General features: G+C 41.1%; 1 protein-coding gene across 2 annotated transcripts in view; it reads left to right on the forward strand.

The window, feature by feature from the left end:
• Positions 1-12,037, forward strand: part of STT3A (STT3A, catalytic subunit of the oligosaccharyltransferase complex) — a 27,878-nt gene continuing 15,841 nt past the window's right edge. Inside the window, exons 1-8 of one of the 2 annotated variants that reach the window (XM_013979542.2) lie at positions 1-145; positions 2,927-3,053; positions 4,188-4,248; positions 7,359-7,480; positions 7,862-8,007; positions 9,172-9,262; positions 10,337-10,443; positions 11,106-11,270. In XM_013979542.2, the coding sequence (XP_013834996.1) occupies positions 44-145; positions 2,927-3,053; positions 4,188-4,248; positions 7,359-7,480; positions 7,862-8,007; positions 9,172-9,262; positions 10,337-10,443; positions 11,106-11,270 (921 nt within the window). In that variant the 5' untranslated portion in view covers positions 1-43. 2 annotated transcript variants of the gene reach the window in all.

The following is a 12,037-nucleotide window of genomic DNA, read 5'->3' on the forward strand; positions in this document are numbered from 1 at the left end:
CCTATCGCTCTCATCAATTGTCATATTGGCCCTGAGCCAGCCAATGGGAAGCGGACCGGGAGGCCAACTTGGTGCTACCAAGGTTGGGTGCGCGGTGAACGGATGGCAGAGCGAGCCGAACGGACTCCTGAGGAGCGCGGGACAGGTGAGAAGGCCCTAGAGTATTACTTAAGAATTAGCGGCAAGTGCAGTCTAAGGTGTTTGTGGGGCAGAACGAAGTGCATGGATGGGGCTCTAATGGCGGGGGGTATGGGCGCGGAGCAGAATCTAGGACCTTGCAGAGGAGGGGGCGTGGGGCGTGGTGTGGGGACATCCTGAAATGGAAGGATGTAAGGGTCTGGGATGGGGCGTGCGCTTAAGCTAAGGAAGGCGTGGGAAAGATCGCACCCGGAGACTAGTCCCTGGAAGGATGGCGCTTAGGATGCTGAGGTGGTGGGGTGTCCCTCGGTGGGTGGTGTCAGAGGTGTTGCGTTTTCTGAAGGTGGGAGACCGGGGGAGGAGGGACCTGAAGTAGAGGAGGGCGGGGGGGGGGAGTGTGAGAAAGTGTGTAGGCAAACGGGGTGGGCAAGTTGCAGTCTTCGGAACTAGAACTAGGGTGGGACGAGGGGGCCAGCGCTTTCAGGCGCAGGTGAGGTGGAGAACATATGCTAAGTGTTTTGAGAAAAGTCTTTGCCCTTAATCGCTTTAGCGGTATGCGAACAAGACCAGAGAGCACAGTATGGAAACTCCCTTAGGGTCCTGGCCTAAATTACCAGCTCCTTTTACTCAGTTTTCAGGTCGAGGTTCTTGTGCTCTCATTTACTCCCTTACTCTTTTAGGCCTATGGCTCAAATCTACTCAGTGGTGGTGAGTTTTGCTATTTCAAGCGTTGGAGAAGACAAGTACTATCCTGAGGGATGTGATTGGATTGTTGACTTCCTGAGTTAGGTATTTAATTTGGTTGCAAGATAAGGTTTTCCTTTGGGGTTATAATTAAAACTATGTTAAAACTGCTCCTCTGAGACAGTTAACTTTGGAAAAGATGCTTGGCTTTTCACTGTTGGAGCATGTTGCTTCTTCATGCCTTTCGCCTAGTCCAGTGTTTTTTTTTTTTCCCTCCTCTTCTCTAGTAATAGTGGGGCAAAAGATCAGAAGGGGTCCAGGTTCCTTTTTGTCCCCGCTGGCGTCTTGTACAGTGTTTCGTATCCTTTAATATTAGATTCTTTGTCACTTAGCCTTTGACCAGCTTGTGGTTTAAGAAGGCAGAGCCCTCTTCGACATAAAGAGCTAACCTCCTAATTATTGCTAATAGTAAACCTTATCCATCAAGAGATCACCATTCTGAATGATCTACAGACTGTTTCCCTCAATATTTAGTTTTAATCTAGCCCCGCCTTTTCCCCCTGCCAGCCTGATCATTTTTTACTTTAGTAGGAAAATGTTGTCTTCTTTTCCCTCTGGATTGTCATCTGGTTCCATGAGCTGTCTCTGGGATCAGTGGCTTAAATCAGCAGTGTCAATTACAGAGATGCTTTGAGACAGCTGATAGAAAGTGGGTATAAGTCTGAGCAGTACTTGTGTGATAAAAGGGATTAGAAGTGCAGTGATCCATCTGTGTCTGTTTCCCTTTCTTTGAGTGCATGTCTGTATATGTATTAGTGATCAGTCATGCTCCTTAGTTGATCCTTTAACACAGAAAGAAGCTTGTAGCCAGTCAGTTGAAGCTGAAAGTTAGGGCTGTAAACTGCTGATTCAGTCATGACTTTTTTTTTTTTTTTTTTTTAGGATTGCACCCAAGGCATATGGAGGCTCCCACGCTAGGGGTTGAATCGGAGCTGTAGCCCCGGCTTATACCACAGCAACGCCAGATCGGAGCTGTGTCTGCGACCTACACCACAGCTCATGGCAGGCAACGCCAGATCCTTAACCCACTGAGCAAGGCCAAGGAACAAACCTTCGTTCTCATGGTTACTAGTCAGATTCATTTCCACTGAGCCATGATGGGAACTCCATAGTCATGACTTCTGTTTCTCTGTTTTCAACTTTCACTTCTATACTCATTTCCTGCTTTTTTTCATACCTTCCTTCCTTTTCTTGAATGCTTTCTTTCTCCATTCATTATTCTTTTCTCTTTCCAGGCTTTCCTATTTTCTTTGCCTGTCTTCCTCCAACCCCCTTTTTTCTTTTTTTTTGTCTTTTTGCTATTTCTTTGGGGCCGCTCCCACGGCATATGGAGGTTCCCAGGCTAGGGGTCGAATCGGAGCTGTAGCCACCAGCCTACGCCAGAGCCACAGCAACGCCGGATCCAAGCCGCGTTTGCGACCAACACCACAGCTTACGGCAACGCCAAATCCTCAACCCACTGAGCAAAGCCAGGGATTGAACCCGCAACCTCATGGTTCCTAGTCAGATTCGTTAACCACTACACCACGACAGGAACTCCTCATCTTCATTTTTTTTTTTTTTTTTTTTTTTTTTTTTTGTCTTTTTTTGCTATTTCTTGGGCCGCTCCCGCGGCATATGGAGGTTCTCAGGCTAGGGGTCGAATCGGAGCTGTAGCCACCGGCCTACGCCAGAGCCACAGCAACGTGGGATCCAAGCCGCATCTGCAATCTACACCACAGCTCACGGCAACGCCAGATCGTTAACCCACTGAGCAAGGGCGGGAACCAAACCAGCAACCTCATGGTTCCTAGTCGGATTCGTTAACCACTGCACCACGACGGGAACTCCTCATCTTCATTTTTGACTCACAGAGCTGACATGCCTACTTCCTTGCCAGTTGATCCTAATTCAGGCAAGGCTTGGGTATTAGTATCAGCCCTGACCCTCTCTGGTGTGTTCAATACCCCCTGTCTCTGTGGTTCTCTGCTATGATACAGTATGAAAGTGAATTAAGTAAATTGAAGGTGTTTAATATCTCTTGGTTTTGATTTTTCCATTTTAGCTGTTTGAATGTTATCTGTTGCCACCTATTGATGTCAAGATGACTAAGCTGGGATTTTTACGGTTGTCCTATGAGAAGCAGGACACACTTCTGAAGCTTCTAATTCTGTCAATGGCTGCTGTATTATGTGAGTACATGTGGACCTCTTTCTTTGGATATGGAAAGGAGAAAATCTTGAAAAAAAAAAATCAATGGCTCTTTTTGTTAGTTTGTTTGTTTTAGCCACAACTGTAGCATGCGGAAGTTCCTAGGCCAGGGTTGAACCTGAGCTATAGCAGTACCACAGCAGTACTTAACCACTAGGCCACCAGGGAACTCCCTCAACAATGGCTTTTTAATTTTTTTATTTTTATTTATTTACTTTTTTGTCTTTTTGGGGCTACACCCATGGCATATGGAAGTTACCAGACTTGGGGTCAAATCAGAGCTGTAGCTGCTGGCCTACACCATAGCTTGTGGCAATGCCAGGTCTTTAACCCACTGAGCAAGGCCAAGGATTGAACCTGCATACTCATGGAAGCTAGTCAGATTTGTTTCTGCCGAGCCATGATGGGAACTCCCCAACAATGGCTTTTTTAAATGACTTGTTTTTTCTAGCAGATTGTAATATATTCTTTTTACTGTTCTTACTGTACTTATTCAATAGACTTTTATGACAGCAAAATAAAAGAAATATAAGAATTATAAAAGTTGGGACTAGTGATCATCTGAGAAAGAGTGGGGAGCATGCTATGCTGATTCTGTTTTCTCATAGGGCTGAAAGAGATGCTGGAGACCCTGGGATACTGAATTTTGTGAAAGACATTTGTCATCTGTAGTTGCTTGCCTTAATATTTCTGAAAGTCCAGAACTCAATCTGTTTTCTTAGATTTTATAGCTTTCATGAATCATAAGTATGGTTTTGGTTGCCTTACCTCTATGTTTGCTGCAAAGATAAGGTTGTGGGAAGGGAAGGTCAACATATATAAAAGACGACCATGTAAATTTTAGTGCCATATTAGTAGGTGAGTGTATTATTACAGGCCTTGATAATAAGTAGTTAAACGTGTCCTATGTAAGTGAAAAATGTAGGTGTCGTTATTAGGGGAAAGTAAATGTCTTTGTTTTTTCATATGTGGGTAGGATGGATAAATGCTTTATTCAGGGATCATTTTATATTTCCTCTGACTTTTGTGCTGGATAATACTAGTATCTCTATAATATTACTATCATTAATAGTAATTAATGATAAAACATTAAAATGGTTCTCTGGTTTTTGCAGCATTCTCCACTCGTCTCTTTGCTGTCCTGAGATTTGAAAGTGTCATCCATGAATTTGATCCGTAAGTACCTTGCTTGGTCTGGTGTTTCGAGAAGAATTCAGGTTCATGGGTTTCAGATTCACATTCTAGTCAGGGAGTTCCCGTCTTGGCTCAGTGGTTAATGAATCCGACTAGAAACCATGAGGTTGCAGGTTAGATCCCTGGCCTTGCTCTGTGGGTTAAGGATCTGGTGTTGCCGTGAGCTGTGGTGTAGGTTGCAGACGTGGCTTGGATCTGGCGTTGCTGTGGCTGTGGTGTAGGCTGGTGGCTACAGCTCTGATGAGACCCCTAGCCTGGGAACCTCCACATGCTGCAGGAGCAGCCCTAGAAAAGGCAAAAAGACAAAAAAAAAAAAAAAAAAAAAAAAAGTCACATTCCAGTCAGATCTCAGTGATGGGGATGAACTTTCAACACATTTAGGGGGAAAAAAAATTCTCAGGTTTTCTGGAGGAGGTAATTGTCTCCTTTTGAAACATTTCCATTGGACTTTGGGACCAAGTGAGTTTCTCAAACTCATAAAAAATGAACGAGGCATTGCGGGTATTCCTGCCAATCACTTAGAATCTGGCTCACCTAGGAGATGTCCAGCTTCTAAGCATGGTCGACAGTTAGTGGTACACATTGAGGGCAAGGGGCTGGGGCCTGGTATGTGTTTGAGATGTGAAAGAAAAATCACAAGTCGAGAACTTGAGATCCATGACTTTTTTGTTTGTTTGTTTGTTTTTTAATTTTTGCTGTTTCTAACAATTTATATGGTAGAAATTGTGTCTGTAGTTTAGTTCTAAGACACTGAGGAAAATTAAAAGCTGTGAATTTGATTAAGGGTTTTGACTATTAGATTTAAAAGGGCATAGGTGAAAGACATTGATGCTGAGTTTTGTTTTGTTCCAAGCACTGTTTTACAGATTATTTCTAAATCCTTAAAATAACCCTATGAGGTGGAGATACTAGTATCTCCTTATGTGGCTGAGGCTGGGAGAGGCCATTCAAGGTTACACATACAGTAAGTGAAGGAACCAGGATTTGAATCTAACTTTGTCTTTCTCTAGACACTGGAGTAACTATGTTATATTGCCTAAAGTTGTGGCTTATTTAAATTTGGAGAGCCGGAGTCATAGGTTCTTGAAGCATTGTTGATACCTAAAAAATAGCATATTCAGCGTATGATTCAAGTTCAGTACTTGCATGTATATGCAGATTTGTTTTGTGTAAATATTTGAAAGCACTTTGGAGCCACACACATACTTTCTTGGGGGCCTTCCAAATCAATTTATATTTTTTATTATGAATGAGGAAACATATCCTTTTGTTTCTTTCTTTTCTTCTTTGGCTACCCCCATGGCATATGAAGTTCCTGGGCCAGGGATCAGATCTGAGCCTTAGTTGTCATCTCAGCTGCAGCTGTGGCAACGCCGGATCCTTAACCCACTTTGCTGGGGCCAGGGATCAAACCTGTGTCCCAGCACTCCCAAGACACATTGCCGATCCCGTTGTGCCACATCAGGAACTCCACATACTTTTGTTTCTTTTCTCTTTTTTTAATTAATTTTTTATTATAGTTGATTTGCAACGTTATGTCCATTTTTGCTGTACAGCAAAGTGACCCAGCTATCCATCCATATACATTCTTATTTTCACATTATCCTCCACCATGTTCCATCACAAGTGATCAGATAAAGTTTGCCAAGCTATACAGCAGGATCTCGTTGCTTATCCATTCCAGATGCACTAGTTTGCATCTACTAACCCCAAATTCCCAGTCCTTCACACTATATTTTTGTTTCTTGATCACCAGTCTGTTAGGGTTTCTTCTCAGGCCCTGTAGATGAGCAAACACTGAGATTGAGATGGTCAGGGAAAGCAGGAGTGTTTGCTCTGTAGTTGTAGAGCTAGAAGGGACTATAAAGATCATGTGACTTGACACTTCCTTTTGCAGAGCAGGAAACTGAGGCCTAGGGTGTGACCCCAGTCCAGACCTTTTCCCACTAACTCATACTTCCTGTCTCACTCTGCGTCTCCTACTGTTCAGGACATGATTCTGACACATGTTGACTGCCTGCTACCCTCATCCCTTCTGTCTCCTTGACAGTTACCAAAATAACATTCATCAGTAACAGCAGAAGGATAGAGATTTCTGCCATCTGCTACTTCTGCTTACTTCAGCTGCCAAAACTCAACTGACCAAGAAGGAAATAGGGCTAAAGGGGTGGGCAGAAAAGATGGTTAGTCATGATTATATTTAGTGATTAGATAATTCCTTTTATTTGCTTGTTTATATTTTTATTTTTTATATTTATCTTTGTCTTTTTAATTTCTTTTTGAATGAAAAACTTAAGAGAAGGGGTTACATAAATTGGACCTAAAGAACTGTGTCTTTTCATGTGTAACTCTAAGCATTTTATATCAGATATTTTTTATGTAATCTATATTTTTATGCTACTATGTAGGTGGCATTCAGAACTATTTTAAATAACAACATGAGTAGATCTGATTACAAGTTTAAACACTCACTAAGCAGTTCCTGCTATGGAGTGGACTAAAAAAATTTTCATCCCACATATGGTGTTATACCCACATCTTTAGAGATGCTCATTACTTGAAGTTATCCATGTGTGGTGTGGAAATGTTCTTTTGTGTGTTCCTGTCCCTTGAAAAGAGTCAAATCTATTGGTGCCCACATCTCAGCTGTCCTGTCTTTTGGGTGCTTGAATTTTCTGACTTGGGCTAGTAACTACTGTGTGTCAGCCTGGTGAAGTATCCTGCTGGATAGTTTTCTTACAGGATTAGGCTGCAGTTGCACTAACTTGTGAGAGACGCAGTGCTTTAGTTGAGACAAGCATGGAGCTAGAACTGAGACTTACTGTAATGTAAAATGAGTTTTTTTTTTTTTTTTTTTTTTTTTCTGTATTGCATGGTAGTTAGATTTTTAATTTTTTTGTTTTGTTTTAAGGCGTGTAAAATGATTTTCATGCTTTCATGCTCGGCATACTTTTTGGTACCAAACTGACTTTTATTGGAATAATAATTAAATTCCTCAGTGCTACTATAACCTGAGGAGCAAACTTCACTGCAAACTGGGACAGGTATTTTAGTATGAAGAGGCAGAAGTAATTTTTTCTTTCTTGCTATAGGTACTTTAATTATCGGACTACCCGGTTCTTGGCTGAGGAGGGATTTTATAAATTCCATAACTGGTTTGATGACCGGGCCTGGTACCCTTTGGGACGAATTATTGGAGGAACAATTTACCCAGGTGAGAGGAACAGGATTTTTTTTCTCCTTCATAGAAGTAAAGTATTTGTATATTATGGAACAGTTTCTTTTATTTCTAATATCTTTGTTTTGTGACACTTGTAATTTCATTCTTATTACAGATTCCTAAAAATAGATCTTATATTGAAGGGAGAACATGTATGGGAGAGTGAGGATAGGTAGTTTTTCATAAATTCTGGGCTTCTGATTGAATCTTTAGGAGAGAAATTTATAGGCCTCCTGCCATTGCTTGTTAATGTTTCTGGTGGTTTGTCAGGACCTGTATTGTCACTTTATTGATACTTGGATATTCTCTTCCTCTTTCCCTTAAATTCTTTATCTTACTAGGATAACCTAATGGCCTCTCTTCTTCCTGTTACAGGCTTAATGATCACCTCTGCTGCAATCTACCATGTCCTCCATTTTTTCCACATCACCATCGACATTCGGAATGTCTGTGTGTTCCTGGCCCCTCTCTTCTCTTCCTTCACTACCATCGTCACGTACCACCTTACCAAAGAGCTCAAGGTGAAGGATTTGGGGTGACAGGAGGCTTGGGAATGAATTTTGTTGAACCTTTCTACTAGATGCTAAAGGGTGGGGGACTGAGAGCCTTTGATGGGCAGGGAGTCAGGGGCTAAAGACAGCTTTTGCTGAGCTGAATAATTGGGTTCACTCCAGCCCCTTCCTAGAATGTGTGGTTTCTTAGCATTAGCAGCTGTTCGTCCTTATAAGATCATTTGAAGGTTGAATATAAATGACTACATGTGGAAAAAAAAATTTAAATGAGGTTTAGATTTTGAAGTCCTCACAATCTAAGGGAGAAGAAAAATAACTACAAAAAGTGTTCCAAAGTGGTTAGTTTTTCCTTCTGGAAATGGAGACTTGGCAATTACTTGTTGATTAAAAAAATTATAAAAAGCATTTATTTAAAAATTCTTAAATCACTTGGCTTTTGTAGTAGACTCCATGATACTGACTCTCCTTTTCTAGGTTTCTGCATTGCTGAGCCTGGTTTCTGGGATGCTATTATTAGTTTGTGGCTGTGGTGTCGGGGAGATACCTGAGAAGTAATAAACTAGTATGAGGGCTCAGGCTTGAGTTTAGTTTGGAAACTTTTTCATCCTTCTCCTTGCTGTCCTTATTCCAGATTTGACTCTTATCAGCAGACAAGTCCTTCCTCTTTTAGAGTGGGGGTTGTATTTTGTTGTTCCTTTCTTCTGAGTTCACAGATTGTCTAGGAGTATTCCAACTTTATTATCTAAGCCTCTGGCATCTTTAGTCCAGATACCTTATCCCTTATCTTTGTTGGCTTTTTAGCTCAAATGATTGATTGTCCTTGCATAGCTTTTAGAGGTGTGATTGGTGTTTCTGTGGTGTGCAGATTCTGTTATGCATAGGGATGCATAAGTCTGGGGATGCTTCAGCCAAACAGTCCTTTCTGGGGCAGCCTCTGGTGCCTGACAGCTTACGTGATTTGTCTGTCCTTAGCGTGTGTGTGTACTCAGTTTCAGACTTGGTATCATCACAGGGAATTGGTTGTGAAGTATTTAGCTATCTTGTGCCGTGAACATTTCTAGCATTTCTAGCATCACATCTGCCTTGGGAAATGTTGGACTGTTCTAAGCCCATTGTAAGCCTCTCTCATAGATGAATTGGTGTTGACTTCCTATTACCCCTCTTTTCTTACAGGATGCAGGAGCTGGTCTTCTTGCTGCTGCCATGATTGCTGTAGTTCCTGGATATATCTCTCGATCTGTGGCTGGCTCCTATGATAATGAAGGTAAGAGTTTAAGTGCTGAAGAGGATGTGTTCACCTCATTATCCAGTGGAGCTTCATGAAGTACATTAGAATCTGGGTTCAAATCTGTTCTTTAGCTATAGGAAAAAATCATACTGAGAAGATATAAATAGTTAGGGACTTCAGGTAAGTTTATATTCTCTCTGTCACTTCCTCTAGAGAGGCAGCTGGTAATTTTCCTTGTATAAGGCCTTTGGCTCATCTCTGTACTCTTAAAAGTAGAGTGATGTTTTAGTGTTAAATGGTACTATTATTTTAACCTTGTAATCATTTGCTTTGTTTTCTTAGATAAGAGGAATGGAAATTATTAAAACTATAATGATTCTTATTGACTTATTTTCAGCCTATATTTATTGAATGTTATTGCTAAAACACAGTGTTAGGTATTATATAAAGATAGATAATGAGTAAGATTATTTTGGCTTATAATTAAGGGATTATAGAGATAAATAATGAATAAAATTGTATTGGCCCATAACTTACTAATGAAGATTAATGCCTAATGATAAAAATAACCTATAACAGGCAGATAGTATTATGTGCCATGAGAGAAGTATGAAGAGAGTACTTTGTAGTGAGAGGAGAGATTAATTCAGATTTGGGGGTCAGGGAAAGCTTTTTGGAAGTGAAATGGGCCCTGAAGTTGGAACTTCATTAGGCAAATATTAAGGAGAGCGGCAGTCAGGGCCTAAGGACCAGCTTGTGGTAAAATGTAGAGGCAGAATGGAGCATGATAGCACGGGGTATCTTTAGGACTGAAATAGCAGGGAATTTAGTTCCTGGAAAGAAAAGCAGTAATAATGACTAACTTAGTGCTTGCTGTATGCTAGGTTCTGTTCTAAGTGCTTCATGTGCTCTTGCAGTTTGTCTTCACAACACTTATATGAAGTAGATACTATCATGGACTCTTTTTTACAGGAAACTGAGAGAGAGGTAATGTAATTACACTGTTAATGGGTGGTAGATCTGAGGTGTGAATCCAGGCAGTTTTTTCTGAAACAGTATTTAACAGTACCCCAGCATGGCCTTTTATTGAGTATTGTGTTCTTTCTGCAGGGATTGCCATCTTTTGCATGCTACTCACCTACTACATGTGGATCAAAGCAGTAAAGACTGGTTCCATCTATTGGGCAGCCAAGTGTGCCCTTGCTTATTTCTACATGGTAACTTTTCATTCCTTTCATCCGTTATAATTGGAAGCAGCGCTTGGGCTTTGAGACCGTAAACTGGAGACCTAAAGTCTTTATTGTCTTTTGTATCCACACAAAGCCTCATCCAAGGCAGGCAGAGATATCCATTGTGTAATAGCAAGATAGAGGTGATTTTTTTTTTAACTTCTGAAGGTCTCCAGATACTATATTTTCTATGGGCATATATTGGTTGGTCAACTCTTTTCTGGTATATTCCCATTAAATTTTTCCTTTCCTAATACTTTTAATATATATTTTTTTCTGTTCAATCTTTTGTAAACACTGAAACTTCTTCCCTTAACTGCTTCCACTTAATCATATTTTCCAGATATCCCATATCCTCCGTGTAACCTTACAGCATCTAGAGTAACCCTTTGGCTTGGGGGAAGGGGGGGGGGCTCTTGCTTTGTGATCATAATGGCAAGAGCCATAGAGACCAGGGGATGGAGTTACATTAATGGGTGTTAATTTGATTTTCCTACTTAAAGAATTGTTATTTAAACTCTTTAAGGCATTTGGCATAAATGAATTTTTCAGTTATTGTCAACAGATGTTCTTTAAAAAGGTTGTAGGGTATAATGGTGATGAACCAAGGAGAAGTGCTCAGAGGACTGTTATTTTTCATCCTGCCCTAGGTCTCTTCATGGGGAGGTTATGTGTTCTTGATCAACTTGATCCCTCTTCATGTGCTGGTGCTGATGCTCACAGGACGTTTCTCTCACCGGATCTATGTGGCCTACTGTACTGTTTACTGCCTGGGCACAATTCTTTCCATGCAGATCTCCTTTGTGGGTTTCCAGGTGAGCCCTAGACTGAGTGAGTTTTTAGCTGCTTCCCCTTGCTCTTAGCAGCTCCACTTAGATTGATTTGTCTTGGATTTTGGTGAAGATAGTGAAATTTATTCATAGGTCTGACTTTGGACTGCTTGTGGACAACAGAATCCCTGGTCACTAGAATCTGCCTCCTGGAGTGTGTTAATATTTGTTCATGAAGTTTGAGTTTAATGACTTTTTTTTTTTCTTTTTAATTGCCACACCTGTGGCATACAAAAGTTCCCAGGTTAGGGATCGAATTGGAACTGCAGCTGCTGCCCTACGCCATAGCCACAGCAATGCTGGATCTGAGCCATGTCTGTGACCTACACCACAGCTTTCATCAACGCTGGATCCTTAACCTACTGATGGAGGAGGCCAGAGTGAACTCCTGAGTTTAATGACTCTTAAATTTGGCTTAGGTCTATGGGAGGAGGAGGGATATTTTGGCTGAGCTTAGTTGATGTGAATGTGATCTGTTCAGTCCTTTTTAATGCGAATGATCCCATTTAATAGTAATGACCCCTGAACTTCTTAGTGGAACCTATGTGAAAGGAAGTAAAAGCACAAACCTTTTAACCACATAACCTCAGGGTTAAGAGACAACTTAAATCAGAGAACAATGTAGTGTGTTTAATCTCTCTTGTAAAATTGTGAAAGTGAAACATTTATTCAGGTCAGCAAGTATTTCTTTACTGGTCACCTGCTATATGCAGTTTGCTAATAACTGGGAAATGTAAAAGGTTAAGATATGG

The sequence above is a fragment of the Sus scrofa genome, chromosome 9 (assembly GCF_000003025.6).
Source record: "Sus scrofa isolate TJ Tabasco breed Duroc chromosome 9, Sscrofa11.1, whole genome shotgun sequence".
Lineage (NCBI taxonomy): Eukaryota > Metazoa > Chordata > Mammalia > Artiodactyla > Suidae > Sus > Sus scrofa.